The sequence below is a fragment of the Lycorma delicatula genome, chromosome 12, assembly GCF_047948215.1.
Source record: "Lycorma delicatula isolate Av1 chromosome 12, ASM4794821v1, whole genome shotgun sequence".
Lineage (NCBI taxonomy): Eukaryota > Metazoa > Arthropoda > Insecta > Hemiptera > Fulgoridae > Lycorma > Lycorma delicatula.
Genome location: NC_134466.1, coordinates 39,912,730 through 39,938,766, shown reverse-complemented (window position 1 = coordinate 39,938,766; position 26,037 = coordinate 39,912,730). Strand labels below are relative to the sequence as shown.

The 26,037-nt window shown below is 32.0% G+C and overlaps 1 protein-coding gene across 2 annotated transcripts in view; it reads left to right on the top strand.

Moving 5' to 3' along the window:
* LOC142333134 (uncharacterized) overlaps positions 1 to 21,300 on the top strand; it is a 31,184-nt gene extending 9,884 nt beyond the window's left edge. For both annotated transcript variants that reach the window (XM_075380066.1, XM_075380067.1), the window contains 5 exons: positions 844 to 961; positions 3,379 to 3,576; positions 13,571 to 13,674; positions 16,193 to 16,351; positions 20,082 to 21,300. In XM_075380066.1, the coding sequence (XP_075236181.1) occupies positions 844 to 961; positions 3,379 to 3,576; positions 13,571 to 13,674; positions 16,193 to 16,351; positions 20,082 to 20,603 (1,101 nt within the window). In that variant the 3' untranslated portion in view covers positions 20,604 to 21,300. The remainder of the gene's footprint in view (positions 1 to 843; positions 962 to 3,378; positions 3,577 to 13,570; positions 13,675 to 16,192; positions 16,352 to 20,081) is intronic.
* The last annotated feature ends 4,737 nt before the right edge of the window (positions 21,301 to 26,037 follow it).

Genomic DNA, 26,037 nt, shown 5'->3' with positions numbered 1-26,037 from the left:
AACAGGAACATATTAGGAATAATATGTCCATTTTGGTGGCCATATTATTCCAATATGCTGCATACAATGCCTTCAGCTTCCTTCTGACTTCCCGGTTCAATTTCTGGTACTGTTCATAGTCAACCAGTTTTACTATTTTAAGCTGATCGACTAAGTTGAGATATTTATCTGATATCCAGGCTTGTGTTTGGTGGCGTATTGGTGGGCAGATATTCTTGGCGCATTATTGTATGACTACAGCTACCTGAACTCAACATTCACGTCAACATGTTGTGCTAAAATGGCAAACTGGTTGGCTAAGCTAGTTGGAATTGGTGCTTATTAGCTGGCTCAAGTAGATTTGACCAGTTTTGCTTCATTGGTGTGGGCGCCAGTTTTTTCACACGTTGGAGTCTCAATTGTATTGTTGCACATACAAAGTAATGATTGGAGCCACAAGGCCTATAATCCATCCTATACCTGACATGGCTCACAAAAATTATTTTCTTAAACAGTGGGTTGCATCAAAAAAGTTTGATGATGACAAATTGAAAAATGGCATTAAGGCATGGTTTAAATCATTGGCAATAAAATTTTTTAAAGAGGAAATGAAGAAAAGTTAGTGAAACCGTGTGAAAAACATGTTGAAGTTAAAGGCAACTATGTAGTAAAGTAGTAAATAAGTCAAGTTTTTATGCATAAGTAAGTAATAAGTTTGTTCATATTTTTCATTTTTGTTTTTATTTCATATTGAATGTTATTTTAAAAACAAGCCTCTTACATTGGAAATCAATTTGTTAAATTAATTTTAATTTCTATGGTTGCTGCTTATTACAAAAAAGTGAATATTTTATTTTTTTACAGGAGCAGCATCTTATTCAACATGAAAAAACACATGAAGTTAAACAGTGGGAATGTGATGTCTGTTCAAAAGCATTCAGTACAAAATATTTTCTAAAAAAACATAGGCGATTGCATACTGGTCAGTTGTATTAAAAATAATAAGTTATTTTCTTGGTGGTAAATAGAAGAGTTTTTACTCTCCAAATTGTTCTAGGTTGTTTTTTTGTGGTAGATATTAAAATAAAATTACACATTTATGTAATTACTTTTCCAATTAATATAGCTAGGTCTCTTTTCCTGTTTAGCCTCTAGAACCACCATAAGGTATTACTTCAGAGGATGATATTTATGAATGTAAATGATGTGCAGTCTTGTACAGTCTCAGGTTGACCATTGCTGAGATGTGTGGTTAATTGAAACCCAACCACTAAACTCCAGTATCCAAAAACTATGGATCTAGTATTCAAATCCATATAAAAGTAACTTTACTAGGATTTGAACCTTAGAACTCTTGACTTCGAAATCAGTTGATTTGCGATTCATCATCGCAAATCAACCGATTTCGAAGTCTAGACCAACCCAGTGGGGTAATCTAGCTAGCTATTCTATATATAAGGGGGAAAGTATGGTGATCATGACAAAAATGGGGTATCGAGTTTTTTAAAAATGCTTATGTTTAGGATTCAACTAGTTTACCTAGATCAGGGGTTCCCAACCTTATTTTGCTTGTAGTCCCCCAACTCCTAACTTTACGTATGTAGACCCCCATATACACGTATGTAGTATTCCTAAATGAAATATTTATTTGTATGATAGTAAAAGCTAATAATTAAACATTCTAATAAACAAAATTTTAATTAACCAATTTTGAAAAATTTAATGGATAAAAATGAAACATATTTTTACTTGAATAGGAAAAAAATTTAAAAACATACTATTTTAAACAACATATAAATTTATTCCTAAGGCTATTAAATAGGATTCCATTAAATATATCCTACTTATGAGAACTTTGTGGCCATGTTTTGATGTTAACATTTTAATATCTGACTCTAATTTTGTGAGTCGGATGAAGTTCACCTCTTTTTAAAATACAGAGTCAATGATTTTTTGTTAACAACTGTTACATGACTAAGGCCAGATTCTACGAGATACGATGATAGGAAAACAATGACATACATTTTAACTTTCTCCCATAAAAGCAGATATTTACATGCAGTGTCACTATTCTTACATACATTGTACTTTCCTTTTTTTAATTTTTTTCATACAATGAATATATAAATATCATAAAATTCTTCAAACAATTAAATTGAAGCATATGTTTTATGTTCTTTTGCCAAAAAACTTGTGAGAAAAGTAATATGGAGAATTTATATATTCTTTTCTTTTAATGAATGAAATGAAAGAAGTGATTGATATTTGTGTGATCTTAGCTTAGCTTTTTCACATAAAAAAATAAATATTTGAAAAATATAAATTTACTTTAAAAGTGATCTACTACAATTATGTAAAAATGATTTTGTTAACAACAAAGTATTTGTTTACTCTGTAAAATATGAGATACTAATATACTTTTTCCATTAATTTGTAATGTGATTTTGCTGTCGTAAACATAAAAAAATGAATTTTTATTTGAAAACAATCATTTGCTTTATATTACTGTTTCTTTGAATATCCTGCTTTAAATAAAAAACTAAATTAAGTGATATCTGTTTTTTTTAAAATTCATTCAATTTAGGTTAGGTAATTCATTGTAGAAGATGAAGAAGCCCTTATCAATTGAATCTTCTCTGTAAAATAATTGTTAAATATTTTGTGATCAAATAATCAAGAGAGTTTAAAACCCTTTTATTGTTGAAATGTGAGTTTATTTTAGAAATGACTACAGTATTTTTTAAATTATAGACCCTGGACCTAAAAGTTCACCTGCAGAAAAGTTCACATAAAATAATAATGTTTGAAAAAATATAATCTTGCTTTAAAATGATGTACTTGAATTACTACAATTATCAATTATTAATTATCAAGTATTACTGCAATTATTTTCATTTTCTTTTTGCTTTATTGAATGGAGTATTAAATTTAGAGAAAACTTTTTATAATTAAGCAGATTTATTATGCAAAACCTATACATGAATATTTTTAGAAAAATATTTCTTAAAATTGATTCTCCACCTCTAAAAAATATATATTCTGTTTTTTGCTGTTTGGGACTTTTCAATTTTCACTGACAAAAAGATGTTTTTATTTTTCTTCATTGTGGCTATTTAAATTAAAGTAACTTTGGTATCTATATTATTCTGGACCCAAAATGAAAAACAATATTATATAATGTACTTACAAATGAAATCAATGTGGTCATCATCTCACTATATGCTTTTCATGTGTGAAGTAAAAGATAATTGATTAATAATCAGCTATCTTTCCATTGGTTGCCATTTCTAAGTTACAAAAGTTCAAAAATATTATGCATCTGGCAGTCGGGAAAAAGTAGTAATTTAAACTTTTATGAATTTGGAAATTAATGTTAAGTCATTTATTTATTTTTTTCAGGTGAAATGCCGTATAGTTGTTCAACCTGTGGTAAAAATTTTACATTTCAACAATCTTATCATAAACATTTGTTATATCACAGTGATGAAAAACCATATGTGTGTTGTGATTGTGGCCGTGCTTTCAAAGAATTATCTACTTTACATAATCATCAACGGATACATACGGGAGAAAAACCATTTTCTTGTGAAACTTGTGGTCAGTTAAAAATAAACAATATAAATGTATAGAAAAACTTTTTAATTTGTTATTCCAGCTTTATATTATTTTATTTAATTATTATACTTGTTACATTGACCTGTAAATAAGATAAATTTAATCAACTAGTTATGTATTAACCCTTTGCATAACAAGGTTGCTTTTAATTTGTTGTATTTCCTGTAGCAAAGATTTCTATCAGTTTATTTATTGATACAGTTTGGTTTTTGTGAATTAAATCTTTTATACAATGTAGGTTGAGAAACTTACCTTTATCTTTACCTTGACTATTGGGAGAGGGGAAAACCTACCCTTTTTTTCTAGAGTGAGGGATTGCTTATACATTAATGAGACTGATGTAGGTAGGAAATAGGAACTTTGTAAAGAAAGTCAGTAGTGAGACTACGTTGTGTTTGTTTTAAAAAACTAAAAAAATTAATTTTGTTGTTGCGTTTTTGTTTATAGACTAAAATATATTGTTCATGTAATTCTTATCAACAGAACCTGAAATTGCACATACTTATTTGATTTAATTTATATTATGAAAGAAAAAACAAATTTTTCATATGAAGTTTTAAGTTACAGTTACATTTTTTAATTATTTTCAACTAGTGCAAGTAAAATTAATTATAGAAATGCCCTGTGTCTGTTTAGGGATTTTTAAGTAGTTCTTATGTGTGTACCAAATGAGGTTCTCTAGACCATTCATGTCAGTCTTAAATTGGAACAGAAAAACATTAATTTTTTTGAGACAATTGACATTAGTCAATTTATTTTTCTTGGTTTATGTAATTTAATTTTGTATAGTAGAACAAAAAAAAGTCTTGAGTACCAGCCGTTTATTTCAGTCTCTATAATTATCAATTTTTCTTAGTATGTTTCAAATAATGTATTCTGTTTTACATAATTTATTCAGTTTAAGGTTTGCAGTATCCTTTTTAATTTAATTTAAATTTTCAAGTTAGTAGTTTGTGTTGTCTATGAAAATTTAGAAGTTTTTGCAATATCTGATGTATGAGTATTTTTTAACTTTTTCTGTAATACTGATATCAGCTTGTTGGCAAAAGTTATTTATTTTGTGTTACATGTGGCTAATTAAAGATACAAAGAACTAAACATATTTACAGAAAGACACGGAAAAAAACAAAATGTTTTTCCTTTATTCATTAAATTTAAGTGTATTTTCGGTATAAGATTTGATTCAATCCATTTTTGGTTGGATTCTAAAGTAGTACTGTACTGGTTGTCTTCGCTTCCTAATAGATGGAAGATATTTTTCGCAAATAGAGTTTGCGAAATTCAAGAGCTAACTAAGGAATGCTTATGGAAGCACATTCCTTCAAGGGATAACTCTGCAGTGGTTGTATACCGGATGTATTAACCTCGTTACAACTTTGGTGGAATGGTCCGTCGTTTTTGAAACAAGATGAGGACACCTGGCCATCCAAGCCACCTATATTTTCTATAATTTGGCCAGATTCGGTCAAGGAAGAGAAGTCTAGCAAAACTAATGTGTTTTTAGCTGCTCTTCAAACAACAGAAACTTTAGAACTTTCAAAACCATTTTCTTCGTTCATACGAACATTAAACATATTTTCATATTGTCGTCGCTTTATTTATAATTTAAAAAATAAAAATAATTGTATATTGTCAGATCTTTCTCTGGAAGATATTAATTCACGTTGGAAATACTTATCCATCATGGTGGCGGCATACTCCATTTACTAATTCTGGGCTTTTTTAACCTTCTCTCCATTAATCTCCTTACCTGATCCTGATTTCTCAGGCAATAATGTAAATAGACTTACTAGGTGGCAGCTTATACAAAAGGTATTGAAAGATTTTTGGAAAACTTGGTCAAATGATTATTTACATTCCTTGCAGCAGAAGAACAAGTATAAAATTTCAAATAACAACATTTGTGTTGGCAATGTAGTTATAATTAAAGAAAGTAATCTTCCTCCACTGATGTGGAAATTAGGAATCATTTTTGAAGTATATCCAGGTAATGATGGACTAGTTAGATTAGTTGATTTGAAAACTAATAAGACGATAGTTAAAAGAACTATTAATAAATTGATTGTTCTTCCAAATTTAAATGCTTGCAATGACATAAGTCATTCTGAATGTAATCAATGAGATTTATTTAACATGCTCCTAATATATTTGTTTATTTCAGTTTACTTTGTTTGTAAGCTTTGCCTGTATCAACATTAGATTTATTGAGTTAACTTTAATTTTTGTACACTCAAAGTTTATGTAATTATTTTATATATTACTCTTTATTTGCATATTAAATTTTATTTCATGTGATGCATCATAGAATTATAATTAAGGTAATTATAACTGGTGGGCGGTGTGTTCTGTTCCACGTCGAGCTGTCTGGTGCTGCAATCTAGTAGGTGCTAGCGCTCACCGGCAAGTTAAGTTCATACGTCAGAATCCCGCACAGTGCAGTTGTGTTTTCATTTCAGTCCAAGGGGATTCATAGTTTCTTGATAATGTTCAAGTTCAATTATGACAAAAGTGTCATACATTAAAAGTTTAATGTAACTATTGTAATTCAATAAAAATGTCAAGGGTGACAAGATATTAAATATAACGATTCAAGAAGAACATAGTATTGCTTCATTTCATCATCTACCATCTCATCAAAAATACAGTGTACACTAGCTCTAAATTCTACCAACAGTAATTAGAAAAAGAATGTTAAATTTCTTGGTGCATATAATCAGAATAGACTGAAACAGATTAAATAAATAAGTCTTAGACTGGGTGTGGAACATGAAAAACAAATTAAATTACCAGAAACAAATTGAAGAGGACCTTCAAAGGATAGGCTTGAAAGAAGAGGACTGTTGTGATAGAGTTAACTTCCTAAGAATAATTTATAATAAAAGTTCTTGTGACAAATAAAAAAGACAGAAAGAAATGGATAGATGAGCAAAAGCAAAGCCAGGCCGAAAAAATGAGAAACAAATTGAAGAAGAGGAATGAAGCTAAAAAGAGGTGATATTTGTGTGATATTACTTTTCTTTTTCACATTAAAGAATAAACGTTTGAAAAATATAATCTTGCATTGAAATGATGTACTTGAATTACTACAATTATATACAAATGATTTTGTTGCAACAATGAAGTATTTGTATAAATTAAGTTTTCACTTAGCAACAATTTAAAAAATGTAAATCCTAGTACTTTCAGAGCTGTTACTCCATCATTAGGGATTTTTTAAAAGGTGTTAATTTAAATTCAGATCAATAATCGTTTTTAAATTAGTGTTATGTTCATTAATAAAAAACCAAATTTTTTTACTGAAATCAAAATACTTTTAGAAAACTACACAAAAATGCAAAAAATCCATTGTAATAAAAAATTTTCTTTAGTAAATTATAATTACAAAAGTATTCATAACTGCTAGTTCCATTTTGCATGCACTTCTGGAGGAATAGCAGTGAACGTGTTAGGTGGAGGAGGAATTCTCGCAGTTCTATCAGTCAGTTCTGTCATTCTTGGCAGTTATGTAGCAGTAATTAATTTAATGTCTGTAATTATTCCTTAAATATACCGAGTGGGCGAGAATTAACTCCATATTGAAAATTGTTTAACTTTTTTTATACTTAACTAATTTTCATAAAACAAAAAACATTTTGTTCCTTACAGTGGTAGAATTGTTATGCATTGCTAAAACTCCACATAAGCATCACCATTATCTATCAATTTCCATAAATGGATGGGATGAATTTGCTCCTCCAATTTGCAGGTCAGTTGAAGTCACAGGCGTTAGGTCAGGATTCCTTGCTGGCCATTCAAGGGGAGCCATGATGTCCCAACCAGCATCTTGGGAAATGTGTGTTGGCCACATAAGGGCAGGATTTGCGAAGTGAGGTTGGGCCCCATCTTGCATAAAGATTATGTTGTTGTAATTGTCCCATGTGGATACAATACCATGAACATAATTTTCAAGCATAACAAGGTATCATTCTATATTCATTGTGTCCCTGAGATATGGACCCACAACTTTCGTGGATGTCATCCTGCACTACACTATAACCTTTGGTCGATGTTGGCTTTTTTCAACAACCATTCTCGGATTCTCCGTTGCCCAATAATAACAATTGTGCCGGTTAACAACCCCCCAACATGAAACACAGCGTCATCTGACTAAAGGATATTACCAAAAATTTTATTGGTCCAGTCATCATACCAAGCAAGCATCATCTCCCCGTATTCCAATTGATAATCACAGTCTTCTGGTGATAATTCGTGGCAGTAATGTGGTTTCCATGGATGAAAATTCAACTCTTTCTTCAGAACAGTTAGGATTTTGTGTCAGGTTAAACCACTTTCGCGAGATGCCTGTCTTTGTGATTTCTGAAGACTTCAATTGAACATTTCCTGAACCACTTTCACATTTTCCTCCATCCTGGATGTTGAGGGCACCGCGTCTCCTAACATCTGGTGTAGAACCTGTGTCCATTAGCTTTGAGTGGCAATTTCTTATGGTCTTCGTATCTACTGAGGCATGAGGTCCTTTTACATTTTGTCACCATCTCTGTACTTGTACCATGGACCGCCATACTTTATACCGGGATGCCAGCTGAGCCTGCTCACACATGGTTAGACGTTGTGCCATGGTCCGCCCACTGATATCTGCAATAACATAAATGAGATATCATTTAATAAATTCTACCATTGTTAGGAACAAAATGCTTTTTGTTTCATGAAAATTGGTTTAGTATTATAAAATTCATAAACAATTTTCAATAGGGCATTAATTCCCACCCATCCAATATAAACAGCCATTTTATTCAGATATAAAAATGCCAGTCTGGGTTTTTTCCCATTGATTTCTCTCATATTTTGTGGCTCTTTTTGAACAAGTTGCAACAACATTCAATTGATCACTGTTCTTGATGAAATTACTTTATTAAAATATTGTTCTTGAACTTATTATATGCTGACTTCTTAATCTTTGTACTTAATGTTAATAAGAAAATCTGTTGTAGAGAGTGTAATCATCAGACCTTATAAGATACAGATAGTAAACTGTACTTTTTATTTTGATGCATGCTTCTTGTTCACATTGTTGTAGTTTAACTGTTTACAAGGGCTGTTCAAAAATTAACTTTCGATTTACTGATAAAACAAAACCATAAATAGAAAAAATTGTTATATGCATGATTTTTCTCTATATATACACTATGCTTCCATATAATTATTACTCATATTTAGACACTATCTTACTTATTTAACCATTGTTAAAGAACTTTGTTACCAGAAATCCAACCCTTTGTATCATCCATGAACTTCTTGGTTTCTAATCACTGGGTAGCCAACCACTTGCTCATCTTTGTGAATAGATGAGTCACTCTGCCAAGCCTGGAGCGTAAGGAAATAAAATTCTGCTTAAATTATTTAACTAAAGTTTTTTTTTATTTGTAAAATGGAGGGTTGAAATGAATGAAGTCATGTAGAAGAATAATCTTTCATGACCATTGTACTATTTTTTATTATTATTTTTTTGTTATTGGTCTAGACTAGTCATTCTCAAAGTGGGCAATAATGCTCCCTTGTGGGCACTAGAGGCCTTCGGGGGGGATGGGCAGTAGAAGGTCCACAGAAGATTGGGGCTGTTCAGGCTGTCTAGGAAGGTGATGGCTGATTAAAATAATACTACTACACTAGTACAAAAAATTAATGGGATACCTACATTTTATGATAGAAAATGATTGTATTCAAATTACTTTAACTGTGCAAACAAGAGGCTTAGAGAGACGAATATAAAAATAAATGAAAGCTTGAATACTCTACTTTTTGATAGTATACTTCAGATTTCAAAAATCATCAAATTTAAAAAAAACCGTGAGAAGAAAACTTGTAAACATTTGAAAGTTTTTCTTCGTGTTTGATTGAACACATGGGGAAACAAAATGTTTTCTGTAAACTGCATTAAAATCAATTAAAAGCTTAAGACTAGTTTTAATTTCTTTTTTTGTATGTCTCTATGATTTTTCTGAACCAAAATATTCCACTTTTAAGAGAAAAGGCCACTTTTGTCTTTGATTCTGCTATCTCCCAATCTAAGCAAACATTTAGAAAATTTTTGATTCTCAATATGGATGGTGGATGAAAAAGTTTGAGAATCGATGGTCTAGACCCTTTCATAATGAATTAACAATGTCTTAACAAGTATACTGGTCAAAGTTTACTATTATACTTTTTCCTTTTAGAGCTTACATGATAAACTTATTTCAAAATTTTGTCAATCTCTTGTAGCACAGTGTTATAATCTATGACAAATGGGTCTGCAATGAGATTTGGATTGTTGATGGCTGTTGTAAGTGTATGATTTATTTTAACAGGTAATTATTACCAGCCTTTTTATGATTTAAGTTCTGCTTGTCATGCTTCTTGAGTTGTGTATATTTATTAATTAATACTACTATTATTGTTTTTAAATGTTTATCTTTACTAATGTTGTTTGTTTTTCTTTATTAGTTGCAGATGATTTATATTTTTTGTGTGTTTTCTTCATACTAACTTAATTTGTCATTAACAAAAGTTAATAAACTTTTTATTCAATTTGAACTATAGTTTGGTGAAGTTCATTGTATATAAGGTAAGTCTAAATTTCATTAGTAATTAGTTTATTTATTTGTAACTAAATATATAAAAATACACATATTTTTATATGTGTATTTATATTACCTTCAGTAATGACAGAAGTGCAATTAGGTATTGCTTTGATCTCATCACCATGTATAGTTGGTTGTTGAATGGTATAACTCCACCTAACTTATTCCTTTAACAAGCCTTTTGGTTCATAAGATATATATGTTATAAGATATATATCTTATGTAATAATGTAATATGTGAATATATATATATATATTTGTACACAAGGGTAAGTCAGTTATTATCTGCAGTGTAGTTGTAAATTTTATCGCAATGCAAATAGAAACCCTACATGTACATAATTTTTCAACTTGCATTTCAACGCACTTGGTCCATCATTGCAAAAGCTTCCTGATGCTCTCATAAAAGAAGGTTTTCGGTTAAGCTGCGAGCCAGGAATGTATTGCTTCTTTCACTGTTTCGTCTGAGGTAACAATTTACCTCAGACGAAACTTAATGCCTCTTTGAGTGGACCAAACAAGTGGTAGTCAGAAAGGGCAAGATAAGGACAATACGAAGGATGAGCCAGTACTTCAAAGTTGAGTTTCTGGAGCGTTTCAGTAGTATGTGGATGGGCATTGTCGTGCAACAACACAACATCTTTCGACAGCAGTCATCGGCGTTTGCTTCAAATTGCAGGCTTCAGCATAGCAGTAAGCATCTCACTGTAATGTGCTGTATTTATTGTCGTGCCCCTTTCCTCATAATGTTCCAGTACTGGGCCTTATGAGTCCCAAAAAACCGTAAGCATCAGTTTTCCTGTGGATGGTTGAATCTTGAACTTTTTTTTGCCGGGCGGATTTGGATATTTCCACTTCATACTCTGTAACTTACTCTCTGGCTCGTAATGATGGATCCATGTTTCGTCACCAGTGATGATTCTGTCTAAGAAGATTTTCATTACCATAGCAATCCAAATGTTTTTGGCAGATGTCCTAGTGCGTTTGTTTATGCAACTGTGTAAGTTGTTTTGGGATTCATCTTGCACAGACTTTATGAAACCCAAGTCTCTTGTGGATGATTTCGTAGGCAGAATCATGACTGATTTGCAGACGATGTGCCACTTCATCAATATTTACTCATCTCTCTAAGAAAACCATGTCACGTGGACGCTCAATGTTTTCCTCATTTGTGGCGGTAAACGGTCGTCCGGCTTCTTTGTCATGCATAACACATGTGCGACCATTTTTTAATTTTTCAATCCATTCGTAGACACTCCGTTGCGGCAACACACTTTCCTAACCGTACCAAAAGTCTTTGATGAATTTCGGCTCCTGATACACCTTCCAACCACAAAAAACGGATCACTGAAAGTTGCTCTTCTTTGGTGCAAGCAGAAAGGGAGCGGACCAGCCTTGGTTAACGACAGGGCAGCGATAATGGAACTAACCTAGCAGCATCAAACCTGCACAGACAAAACAACAATTAAACCACGCATGCGTCATCTATGCAACATGACAGTGCTACCAACATAAACAAAAATATAACTAAATTGCAGATAATAATTGGCTTACCCTCGTGTGTGTGTATATATATTTATATATATATAGAGAGAGAGAGAGAAATTATTCCAGTGAATGATCCTGACTTGTAGATAAGCATACAAAAAAGGGATCTTTTATAATAAATACATTTTAAAAAATACTTCACTTTCTTTCTAAATAAGTAGAAATAAACTTACAGAATATGTTTTCAGCCCTAGGTATAATTTTCATCATTTTATTTTCTGGTAGAAAGGATTGTTTTGAAACGCATCTTCTGTCTTGTTTCCATTTCTTTTAGAAATTTAGTTGCTTTTTTGTAAAAAAAAAAACATTGTAACTCACCAATAATTGCTATGTATTACAGTTTGAAAAAAATATAATTTGTCAATAATAATTGAATTCATAAATGGGTGCCCACCAGTTCATTCTTCCGTTTTGCCTAAGGTTTGTATGGCAGAAAACTTTTATCTTTATGTAAAGTTCTGTGATGTAATTGTAAACTGATTTTCAGTAATTGTAATAAAATAGGGATATCCAAAAAATCCATTCCATCTTTGCCATTATGATTGGTTATGGTTGGTTATTGCTTGTTAGCCTTCTTAGTCATGGTAGAGAAAAATAAGTTCTTTTGCATAAAATAACACTTTAACAACCTCGGTGCAAATTTTTAGTCCAGAGTGACAATATGTTAAACTGAGGACACCCATTTTGGGTTTTGTCCTGAAGAGGTACATTCTGTAATTAATTTTTATAGGCTAAAAAAAAGAGGTGAAAAAATTCATTACACTTTATGTAAACATACATATCAGCTGTCATGAACATCAAAGCTGTATGCCCTTTGTACAGAGTGATTTTTTAGTCCTGTTACCCAATTTTAAATGTAATTTAAAAAAGGGAAATTTAGGTGGAATAAAAAAAAAATGTATTTGTTACTTACAAAAGTAATTTAATAAAAAGCTATTACTTACATAATTGTTAAAGAATATGCTCAAAATGCCCACCCCTTGCGGTTATATATGCACGGACTCTTTTCAGCATATTAGCAGAAACCTTTTTAAGAGTTGCATTGGAAATATTCATGATTAAGTCTGTAATATTGACTTTAAGTTCATCAATAGTGTGAGGATTGTTTATAAAGGTCTCAGACTTAATAGTCCCACAAAAAGTAGTCAGGAGATGTGAGGTCTGGGGACCTTGGAGGCCATAAGCCCTTGCTTATTATTCGATCATCAGATCGAATAACAAGCAGAAAAAAAGATCGAATAACTCTTGCAGAAAATCCATGGTTTCTCGAGACATGTGGCATGTCTAGCGCCGTCTTGCTGAAACCAGCAGTACCGTTCTTGAGGTTCCAGGAGGGACACAAATTGGCGCACAATATTCCTGTATACTTCACCATTTACTGTCTGTTCGAAGAATGTGTCTGACTATACGATGACGAGATATCGCATACCACACACCAATTTTTTCAGGATGCAAAGATTTGTCTTGTAAAGTGTTAGGATTTTCTATAGCATTTAGAAAAAGAGTGCAAAAATCATGTTTCCGATGTTATTTCGGTTTGGTATATATTGCATTCTTTTACAATGATTTATTGAGAAATTATTGCAGTCTAAGCTTTGGTATATTCTTTCATTTGCCAGATTGTACTACTTTTACGTTAAACTAACTTTTGTGTCATTCAAAAATATTGAAAACAATTAAATTTTTTTAAAAGTTGATGGTGAATGAGTCAGAAATTAATTAAATGGTGTTTTAGATTTTATTAATTATTAGTTTTAACCAAGTATGTTCAATTACATATCATTGGATTGTTTTTTGTTTTTTTTCAGGGAAGTGTTTCCGTCAGAGAGTTTCATATTTGGTTCACCGTCGCATACATACTGGTGCAATGCCTTATAAGTGTAATGTATGTAACAGGAATTTTAGATATAAGGTGTGTATTTAATTTGTGTTTATAAATTAGCAATTAATTAATTTTCATGCCTGAAATAATGCTTAAGTCAAAAAGTTTTTTAGGTAGTAAAACTACAAAGTATTGGCTAATACAGAGTTCAAAATAAACAAACCTGTTCAAGCCAGAAAAACGTTTATTACAGAAAAGAAATTTGTTGTTACATTGTCTTCATTTACCATCTGGTCTTCTTTAAACAGTAATGTTGAAAGAGAAAGATAAATAGAAAGAAAACCTGCTCTTATCAAATGTAAATTTAGGAATTAGAAACAAATTCGTAAAAAATATGTATACAATTACTGTATACAAATTTATTGTACCTTTTAGAAATTTCTTTCTAATTCTTAAATGTATATTTGATAACAGCAGATCTTTTCCTCTTCATCTTTCTCTTTTCTCTTTCAATATGAGATTTTCCAGCAAATTCTGCATTTACTCTTCTGCTTACAGCACCTTCCAATTCCTGTTCTCTCATTCCTCTTCAGCACAATAAATTTCTAACTTTTTTTTTCTTTTTCAACAATAAAAGGTGTTTAAAGTAAGACCAGGTGGTAAAAAAATCATTGTAACAACAAATTTATGGCAAAAAATGTCAACTACAGACAGCCTGAGAAAAACAACAAATAGAGGTTTTAAGATGTAGCATTACAGGGGAATGAATATTTAGAAGGGATTTGGGCAGTGTAAAAAAGTAATACACATAAAAAAATATTACGTTAAATTAAATAAACAAATTAATTTAATTAAGATTGATGATGATAGATTCCAACACATTTTTGTGTAAGTTTTTATCTGGGCTTCAGGATATCTCACATTCTGAGTAATTGTCTTTACATCTGCTGGTTCTAATTTAAAATTAAGATTTTTTAATCATAATTATGAATAATTATTATAAAATAATTAATACGAGGTTAGTAAAATTAAAGGGAAATTTTTATTTCCCTCCTAATCACATGTATGGCAGTAATGATTGTTATGCTATAACTCATAACCTCTATCACCTGTTCATTGAAAGTATTGTTTCGTTGTTAGCTATTTGTGATTCTGTTTAAAAGTGTTTAAAACTAGTGCTCCTTTGTCTGATTGCACCAAAGAAGAAATTCAAGCAGTGATTCGTATCCTCAGTTCGGAAGGGGTGAAACCAGCAGAGATTATTCATTGAGTGCAGCAGCAACATGGAGAGAGTTGTGTGAGTGGAAGCAAGATATATGAATGGATTGATCACTGAAAATTGGTAGGATTTCTCTCTGTGATGAACAGCGGCAAGGTAGACCTTCCACTTCAAAGACTAATGATAATATTGAAGCGGTTAAACTAATGATTCTCAGTAATCAACAAATTACAGTTGATGACTTTGCAAGTGAGTTGATTATAAGTCATGGCTCAGCATTTTCAATCAGCCTTGATTTTTTAAACTTTTGAAAAATCTGTGCTCGCTGGTTCCATGTCACTTGACCAGCATCCAGCATCGTTTGAAAATTTCCCAGAAGCTTTTGAAACGTTATGAAGATGAAGGTGATTTGATTACTTAAGCGAATAATAATCGTTGATGGGACATGGGTCCATCACTTTAAACCCGAGAGTAAGCGACAAAGTTTAGTGTGGAAACATCCTTCATCTCCCACAGCAAAAAAGTTCAAAAATTCAGTTGTCTGCAGGAAAGGTGATGATGACGATATTCTGGGATATGAAATGGTCGCTTTTGGTTTACTTCACACCTAAAGGTCAATCAGTAAACTGACAGCTACTGCGTTTATGAAGCAATAAATCAAATTTAAAAGACATGGTAAACTTTCTAAAGGTGTGATTTTGCTTCAGGATAATGCTCGACCTCATATGGCCGAAAAAACAGTCATTTGTCTTAAAGATCTCGGTTTTTAGTTGCTGGACCACCCTCCATAAAGTCCGGCTCCAAACAATTTTTATCTTTTTGACCCATTACAAGAAGAATTGCAAGGGAATCATCAATCTGATGAAGAGGCCTTAGAAGCGGTGAAAAAATTTCTGCACACCAGACTGAAAACTTTCTTCCAGATTGGAATTTAGGAGCTCATTAAAAGATGAACTAAGTGCATAGAAGTTGTAAGGGATTATGTTAAAATATATTGTATGTCATTTGTGAATTTCACTTTACTTTTTGACTTGCCCTCATATTGTAATTAAATTTCATATACATTTATAATTCATTTAAATTACATTAATTAATATGATTGGATTCAATCGAAAATGTAATCCTTTTGAGTCCTGTTTTCAAACAACACATGCACTTAACCTTATGTACCTCTTCACAATTGTTGGTATAAAAATACTTGAGACTGGAGATTTTCAGGCGTAAGAAATGAAGGATCTATCTTATTCACTGATCTGCTCTGCAGCTCTAACAGTGAACATGCTAAATAAATGTAAAAATATATTTCCCTGTGTACATTTATAGAAAAATAAAGAAAGATTTGTAAAGGTGCATATACTTTTTAGTAATTATTTTTATTTTGTTTTTTAGGTTAGTGAACGAACCCACAAATGTACAATTCTGCCATCATCATCATCTAGTACAACATCAACCATAACGTCAGTTGTTTCAAGCAGTGGTAGTAACATGATAAAAGGATGTATAAATGAATTAGTTATCACTGAAGCAGATAAAACATCTACTTGTAACGTAAGAAAATCTTTTCAAATCAAACTTAATTTAATTAAACTTCTAGTTAAAAAACTTTTGAAAAAATAGCTTTATAACTAAACTGATGAAGCAAGGTTTCTGTGACATATATTATTTTGGATGTATTTATTAAGTAGTGCCGTAGCGTTATTTATGGGACTTACCTCTAGAACTGATAACTGTTGTAATTTACAACTGTTTTGCTCCTTTCTGTAGTGATAGAGATGTAATGTACAACATATTAAAAATCAGTCTTATACAAAGCTTATAGTTTTCCCAATATACTGATATATATATGAATCGATTCCTTAAATTCTTTACATATAATATTTGTACAAAATATTTGGCTATCGGCAATACAATCAAATAATTGTAAATGATATCGAAAAATGTTTGTTTTTAAATTATTGCTGTGCACAAATTGTTAGTTTAGTGTTGTGCGTATTGTTCAGTTGTCGCTGTTATTTTGTCAAAATGGATGAAGCCTGTAACTTTAATGAAATTTTGGGCTTATTATTAGAAGCTAGTTATACTGAATATGTTTTTGAAAGCAATTAAGAGTCATTCCACATCAAATCAACCAAAATAAATGACTTCTCGGATTCATGATTAATAAAATTTACAGGTTTGGCTCAACCCATGAAGTGATTGAAAAATGAAATATTTTTCTCAGATTTTTCAAGAAATTACAGAACAATAGATTTCTCAGCTCCTACAAGAGAAACAGAGCTCAGTTTGGTGTAATTTTAAAGCTAAATGGGTTTTTATGTGATTATGTCACTAGGCAAGTTTTTGTGATTATCCAAAATTACAAAAAGTAGGACAATGACAATGACAGCAAGAACTATACCAGGTACTCGGAAACTCCACTCTTTTGTTTCACTGAACAAGAAGCAGGTGCAAGTGAGGGTGTTTTCATTTTCTAACAACTCAACAGTAGCAAGCACACCAGATATTGAGGTTGATATTGAATTCACAGAAGAGGTTGGGTTCTTGATCTACAGATATATGGACACTGGTGTTTGGGGTGTGTTCTAGACTCAAATGAGAAAAATCAAGTAGTGAAGAGGAAGTTCTTACATTCACATGGACCTTCACCTTCCTTTCACTACACAAACTTTGAGGATGTTCTTTCTTAATATACATAGGAGTGATGTTATTTCAAAAGTAGATCCCAGAATAAATCCAACAGGAATAGTTTATATTACCTCTCAAAGCAAGAAGGGAACAATGTTGACCAGAGGTTGTAAAAAGAAGTGTACACTGTGTAATTCTTCTGTAAGTATCTGGAAGCTATATGAATTGTAGTTAAGTGGTGAATTTGTACAAGTTCATTATTTTATTTCACCATGATCACACTGTAATCCCATTATGAAATGTTTACCACATGTACAACATATTAGGAAGTAAAGAATTTTTCCTTTTTTATTCAAATTTAAAAAAAATAATTATTTGGATATATTTTGAATTTTTTGGTTACCTTGAACTGTTAATGTCACAAACCAGACACTCTATTTGGAGGAATTTCTTCCCCTCGGGGGGAATCGAGATACACATGATAGTTTCATTAAAGCCCATCAGGGCTAGGAAATTCAGGGGAATGGTAGGGCGAGCCCATCAGAGCTAGGAAATTCAGGGGGATGGTACGCCCCAGAAGCGTCACAAGACAGGTGTCTTTCCCTACTGGGTTGGGATTTACGTGATAGTAACAGGGGTATGAACTAAAGTAGAGTTCACTAAGGGAACAAGGACTAAATTTTTGTTGTTGTGAACAATTTTGGTGGTATGTTGTTTTTCATTGCCTGGAATATATGAGACAGTACAAGAAATTGGCTCAATGAAAGTAGAACTAGACGCAGGGTTCGTGCTTCCGCGAACTTGGTTAGCTAGTTCGGAGGGCAACAAAGTAGAACATTCAAGACGAAGTAGAACATGTCCAGACGAGGCCTGCAGCGAAGGCAAAAGCTGAATTTAAAAGTCACCGATGTAAATGCCTCGGTAGACATTTACATTGGTGGCATCCCAATGAGGCCTGGCTTATTACTATGAGATGTAAAAAGTTAGAGGCCAAATGTTGACTCCGTTAAACCCTAACAGGGCTATGAACCGGACGGGGGTGGTGACTGGAATCGTCACAAGGCGTGTGTCTTCCCCCTTACAGGGTTGGGATTACATGTATAGTAGCATGATAATTTGTTGAATTGGAGTGCACACTTATTAAGGAGCTAATAAGTAAATGTTAGTTGCAATCAACCTATTTGTAAATCCAAGCAGTCCTCAAAGTTGGAGCTGAAGTAGGAGACTAGAGGTTATACTTCGCTCCCAAACGGACTAGATCTGTGGATCTCTGGGACATTATTTTCATTCGTTAGCACTCCAATCACTAAATTTATCATTATGCTGTTATGCTGTAATGGCATGGAATTACATGCCATTACTATTATTGTTCGTTATGTATATTATTGTTTTTTAATTTTTATTTTGATAATGAATGTTACTATTTTTTTTTTAATGAATTAAACAGTAAAAAATGTGACATTCGTATATAATAATTTTTTTATAACACTATTTTTAGTTTTAGTTATGTGCTGATGAAATTAGAAAAAGATTGTTTTAAATTTTTTTTTCCTATTGATAATTTCGATTTTCATTTATATGTAGGTAAGTGTATTAATATTTTCAAATCAATATAAAATATAGAATGTTCTATTTAAATTGATATATTATAGCACAATATTGTTTCTTAAATAATTTTTTTAATGATTTTTAATGGCCCATCATTTTAATATTTATACCTATGAGCTCCTACGATTAAAGCACGTTTAGTAAATATTTGATCCAAGGAAATAACTCATTCAGTATTTTGAAAGTTATGTTGATAGCTTCTAAAAAAATTAGATATATTGGATGTGATCAGTTTATTTAAAAATCAAACAAAGGTTGTGAAACTTTCCAGATTCTTTGCATAGCTTTCCTTGACAAATTTTTATTTCAAATATGGGTTTTTAATTAATGACTTTAAAATCCATTGAGTTTTTAAATAATAATGACTTTGTTATTACTTACAATTGGTCAATTCAATTATGAGATACAGATAGAAAATGGATTTTAGATAATAAATTCAGTAAAAAATTTTAGAAATTGTTTCTTGAGTGTTCCAATAGGTTTTGGTGATATTTCATTAGGTGGAAGAGAACACCAAATGTTGCATTGTTTATCTCGTGTAAAAATTAATAACCGTTGTATGATTACCTTATAAGAAACATTTTAACTAAATTAATAAAATGTGTTTAATCATGATAAAAGAAAACTAATAAAAAATGAAATGTGCATTTTGATAATTTTGTACCTGAAATAATTTTTTTGATCCAGTGTAATAATTTCAGACATACCTCAGCTGTTTACCAACAGATTTGAACAAGTGAGTTATGATTTTGCTCACAATAAAAGGTACACACACATTTACATTTAAACATTTTACATTTACATTTAGACATTTTTTGTTATAAAAACACAATTTGAGAAGACTGATGTATGAGCAACTAATGGTTAAAAAAATTTAATGGCTGTCATTTTGGAATTTTCAAAGTTATTCATTTTGTGGAAGATGTTGGGTACAGTATACATTAGATTTCAGCGCCACTCCCCTCCTCTATAAAAATACTTACTGATGTAGCTTAAGAAATTGTAAGTTTTACTTTGTTTTACTTTAATATTTATTTTTTTACAGGTTTCATTGTCTTCCATCCAAAACAATAATCAAAATCAAAAATATGATTTAAATGCAGCTGCTAATAATAATAATAATAATACTTCATCTGTAATTATAGATAATGTTAATTGGACAAATGATCAGATGAAAGAAACTAAAGATGATAATAGTGAACTAAATATAATTAATGAAATTGATAACAATAAAAAAGAAATTAATAAAAAAATAACTCAACTGTCATCAGATTTATCACCTATGACAACTGTACCAGTAGTAACTAATACAGATTTATTTGAGACAACTGATTTTTTCTCACTAATTTTATCACCTTCAACTTCATCACCAACTGAACACATGCAACAGCTATCGTTATCACCAAATTCATCACAAAATAACTGGGAAGTACCTTGTTCTTCTTCTACATTTTCTAATGCAACTTCTACCAATAATAATAATTTACAAAACAATAACAATTTACTACAGACTGTCGATGAAAATTCATTCAAAGAATTTTTATACCATGTGTCAGATTATCATTAAGTGAAATATTCTCTGGATGTAGGTTCTGAATAACAGTAAAATCCATTCCACGACAATCCGGTACTGAAATGCAAGAAAGTTAGCTTTCTGAATTTGATGGGTATTGAGTAAAAATAAAATGGTAATGGAGAAAGGCATATTTGTATTCAGTAACCGGCTCCAGAAGATAAGCAGAGTTAAAGTATAGCTTCCACACATGTGTTATTGGGATTTATTAATGACAAATGTTTGTTCATAACAGGAAACTGTACTTAGTAAAATAAAATAATCTGAACTTGAAATGTAGAAATATTTATCTATTCTTGTTTAGTATTTACAATTTATTGATATTTGACAGGAATTGAGCGACCAGATAGATTGGTAAATAAGAATCTGAATGACTAATGATTTTCAGAAACTTAATGTGGATTATATCATAACACATTTCAGAAAAGAATTCTTGGCTTGCAATGAAAAATTTTCGCAGAAACGTAAATGATATACCTAAGTATGTTTCTTCAATGTTGGTTCAACATTGTATCAAGGATATTAATTCTAACTTTTAGGTACTTCATTTTATAAATATCTGTTTTGTGTGTGGGATATAATTTTGCTTCTTAATTACTTAATAAAAGTATTTTTCATTTTTTTGTCATAAGTTTGTGAATTTTCAATTTAAAGTGTTAAATTCATATTAAATATACTTAATTTTTATATATATTTGTGTTTTTAATTTCATCCTACTTTTTCATATTATCTAATGTCCTCATATCATGAGTCCTGTTAATAATAAATAAAAGAAAACATTTACATGAAAAAACAAATTTTTTTTAGGTTTTTACATAACCTTATAAAATAAATTATCAGTATAAAAATAAAATTTGAAGAAAATTTAATTAATAAATTTAAGACAAATTAATATAATAAAAGATTTGACTTTTATTAAAAATGAATCAAACCTAAATCTGGTAAAAAAAAACTATACAATAATTTTAAACTAAAACGTTAAGAATCAATAATAATAATAATAATAATAATTTAAAAAACCAACCATTAAAAAAAAAATAAAGAATAACAAAGATTAAATAGATGATAGTTTAAAATAGTAATTTTTAAATTTCTTTGTGTTGTGTTAAAATATCAAGAAATAGAAATTCATTATTTAGAAGAGGTTTTGAAAAAAAAATTGAGAACTCCTCTTTTGTAAGTTGGCAGTTGTAATAGCTGACCAGCATTTGAAATTCATATGTTGCATTTTAATATTTTTGTATTTAAGAATTGAAAACGAATGCAGTGTGCTTGAGTATCAGTTTTTAATATGTCTTTTCAAATGAAAAATATCCAGACATAATTTTTGTTTATGGACATTGTGATTATCAAGATGTATTTTGAACAAATACTATAATTACATCCTGCTTCTCTCTTCTTTGTTCATTGATTAGGTTCCTGTTGAAACCTCTTTCAACATCAAAACTATTTCCATCTGGTATGTTGTCTTTCTGGGTCTATCCTTCCTTTCGGCAGATATTTCCATGTTCTGTAATCATCCATTATCCATTCTCTATAAATGATCTAACCAATTGTTGTGGTAATGAGTCCAAACCTCAGTAATGCTTGTAATTTGCAGTTCATTTTGTATATCCGTATTTAGGTCTGCCCATCCTGGAACATCTTTTAACTGCTCTCATGAACCACCTATCTGCAGTTTCTATTTGGTGTTATTACTTTCTGTAAACAACCTATGTAAACAACTATGACCTAAATGTCAAAGTTGTTACAAGTGCTGCCTGTTTCGACACACAGATGAACTGTGTAAACATCTTGTGCTAGTGTATTTCCAATTTGGGGATGAGAGACATTAAAGAGAGCAGTTTCCTACGTAGTCGGTTAGCCCAAAGTGTTAACTGCACACGTCTTTGAAAGTACCGTAAATAGTACTGTAAATAGTAAGTGTTGTGCATGTCATATTGTTTTACAAATGAATATTTTAGATTGTTAAAATTTGGTAATTAAATGCGTAGGGTGCTTACATTGCACAGATTGAATTTGGCGAGATCGCCATGTGTAGGGGGTTGGATGTTGTCTTGTGGCAGTATCCTATGCTGTTTAAATGTTCATCAACAGAAGACGTCGATTAGCTCGGGGAAGACCAAGATGATGCTTTGCAAAGACTGTTTGGCAGTGGGGCGGCCAGTCGGCATATTGATATCTTGAACATGAAAAATATTCTAAGTCCTCACCGAGAAAATTATAAGGGAGATCACTCTTTCTCTTTTTTCTAATTTCCTGTTTATCCCAGGCTAAATATTGTTTTATAATTAAATATCTTTAGATTGTTAAAGTTCAGCAATTAAACGTGTAGGGTGCTTAAAATGAACAGATTGAACTTGACGAGATCGACATACGAAGGGGCTTGGATGTGGTCTTTTTGCAGCATCCTCCGATGTTTTAATTTTCAACAACATAAGACGTCGATTAGCTCACAAGCTACATGCAGGATACTCGAGCTAAAGGTTCATCAATGAGTCATTCCTCATCAAATCAACCAAAATAAATGACTTCTCGGATTCATGACCAATAAAATTTACAGGTTTGGCTCAACCCATGAAGTGATGGAAAAATGAAATATTTTTCTCAGATTTTTCAAGAAATTACAGAACAATAGATTTCTCAGCTCCTACAAGAGAAACAGAGCTCAGTTTGGTGTAATTTTAAAGCTAAATGGGTTTTTATGTGATTATGTCACTAGGCAAGTTTTTGTGATTATCCAAAATTACAAAAAGTAGGACAATGACAATGACAGCAAGAACTATACCAGGTACTCGGAAACTCCACTCTTTTGTTTCACTGAACAAGAAGCAGGTGCAAGTGAGGGTGTTTTCATTTTCTAACAACTCAACAGTAGCAAGCACACCAGATATTGAGGATGATATTGAATTCACAGAAGAAGTTGAGTTCTTGATCTACAGATATATGGACTCTGGTGTTTGGGGTGTGTTCTAGACTCAAATGAGAAAAATCAAGTAGTGAAGAGTAAGTTCTTACATTCACATGGGCCTTCACCTTCCTTTCACTACACAAACTTTGAGGATGTTCTTTCTTAATATACATAGGAGTGATGTTATTTCAAAAGTAGATCCCAGAATAAATCCAACAGGAATAGTTTATATTACCTCTCAAAGCAAGAAGGGAACAATGTTGACCAGAGGTTGTAAAAATAAGTGTACACTGTGTAATTCTTCTGTAAGTATCTGGAAGCTATATGAATTGTAGTTAAGTGGTGAGTTTGTACAAGTTCATTATTTTATTTCACCATGATCACACTGTAATCCCATTATGAAATGTGTACCACATGTACAACACATTAGGAAGTAAAATTTTTTCCTTTTTTATTCAAATTTAAAAAAATACATATTTGGATATATTTATAAATTTTTTGGTTACCTTGAACTATTAATGTCACAAACCAGACACGCTATTTGGAGGAATTTCTTCCCCTCGGGGAGAATCGAGATACACATGATTGTTCCCATTAAAGCCCATCAGGGCTAGGAAATTCAGGGGGATGGTACGGCGACCGGAAGCGTCACAAGACAGGTGTCTTCCCCTACGGGATACACGGAAGAAAAAAGGTCGTCTTACGTTGATGAACGTTTAGCTCTTGTATCCTGCATACTTGTGTAGCTTGGAATTCAATCACTGTCCACAACCTTCGCTCGACCAGTAAGAGCCCATCGTCACCGGAAGTTCCGATGCGACACCCGCTGAGCAGCCTCAGCCTCAGAAGCTGATGAATTATCACTACGCATAATAAGGAACCAAACGCACTGCCCTTTTAGATAAGATGGTTGCTAAAACGAAGTACACGTAGGTATAATTGTACTTTTACTCGGCTGATTATAAAGCTTATACAGTTAATTTGGTTTGTTCGGATTTATGATAATTTTTCTGCTCTATTTGGCAGCATACTCTTCGTACTGGGCACAGAAATGACACCCTCGGGTATTATTTTACAGCAGCAGCACCCGAAAGCATTAACGAACACAAGACTTCCGGGTCAAGGAAAGAGTTGCGAAAATTCCACAGCAGGACTGAAACTGTTTACGAGAATACATCCCAGACACTGGTAATGGACAGACGCCCAGCCTGAAAATTCAAAATATGCGAAGAAGAAACTAGTTTTTGCCGACGATTTAAAGATAAATTTTTTTCTGTCTCCTTCGATGTAAGTAAAACCGACATGAAAGGAAGAGGCGTCCTAACGTCATGGTGTATGATATTGATGGACGTTTACTTCAGGAAGAGTTAATGTGTCTTTTACGGGATCACAATACTCAAATGACAGAGACGGCCTTCAAGGTTAATTGTCAATTATTATTCTTGATGGGTAAGTCCGAGGCAGAGCGTTACTATGTTGTTTTCCACGTGAGTTCTGATCTATTTTAATGCGTCTAATCTGAGTGAAGTTTGTTTACTGACTTCTCTTCGTGTAAGGCCAAAGAATTTGTAGATGTCAAAGTTGTTACAAGTGCTGCCAGTTTCAACACACAGCTGATCTGGGTAAACATCTTGTGGTAGTGGTTTTCCACTTTGGTGATGAGAAACATAAAACAGAGAAGTATCCTACATAGTCACGGAGCCCGACTTGTTTAAGTGCACACATCTTCGTTAGTACCGAAAGCAATCTAAATATGGTATTTATTGTCCGTGTCATATTGTTTTACAATTGAATATCTTTAGATTGTTAAAATTTGGCAATTAATCGTGTAGGTTGCTTTCATTGCACAGATTGAACTTGGCGAGATCGTCATGCATATGCGGTGGGATTTTGTCTTTTTGCAGCATCCTATGCTATGATGTGGAAATTTTCATCAAAAGAATACGTGGATTAGCTCGTGGAATACAAAGATGACGCTTATCAAAGACCGTTTGGCGGTCAGTATGAATGTCTTGAACACGAAAAGACTTGTAAGTCCTCAGTGAGAGAATTATAAGGGGGATGCAATTTTTTCTGATTTCCTGTTCGTCTCAGACGAAAACCGCGCCAGATCTCCACCGATCCGGGCCTTCGCTATCTCCTGAACGCTAATCCAAAAAAGCCCAAAAATAACCACCCCACCACAAAATCGTCGCCAGGCCGAATCTATCATTTTCTAGGCGTTGCACACCAGTTCTGATCTATCCATAATATAACACCAAAAAAAAAGGTGAAAACCCGAGAAACTGTAGGATTTGGTTTGGCGAAGGGTTTTTTTGGGAGGGTGCAATTTTTTGGATCAGGAGATAGCGGAGGCTCGGATCGGTGGAGATCCTGAAGGGGTGAGAGTCGGGGATGAACAGGAAGTTAGAAAAAAGAGAAAATATGATCCCCCTTATAATATTCTCGGTGAGGACTTAGAATATTATTTGTGTTCCGAGACATCGATACGCCTCCTCACAGCAAAACGTTTTGCTC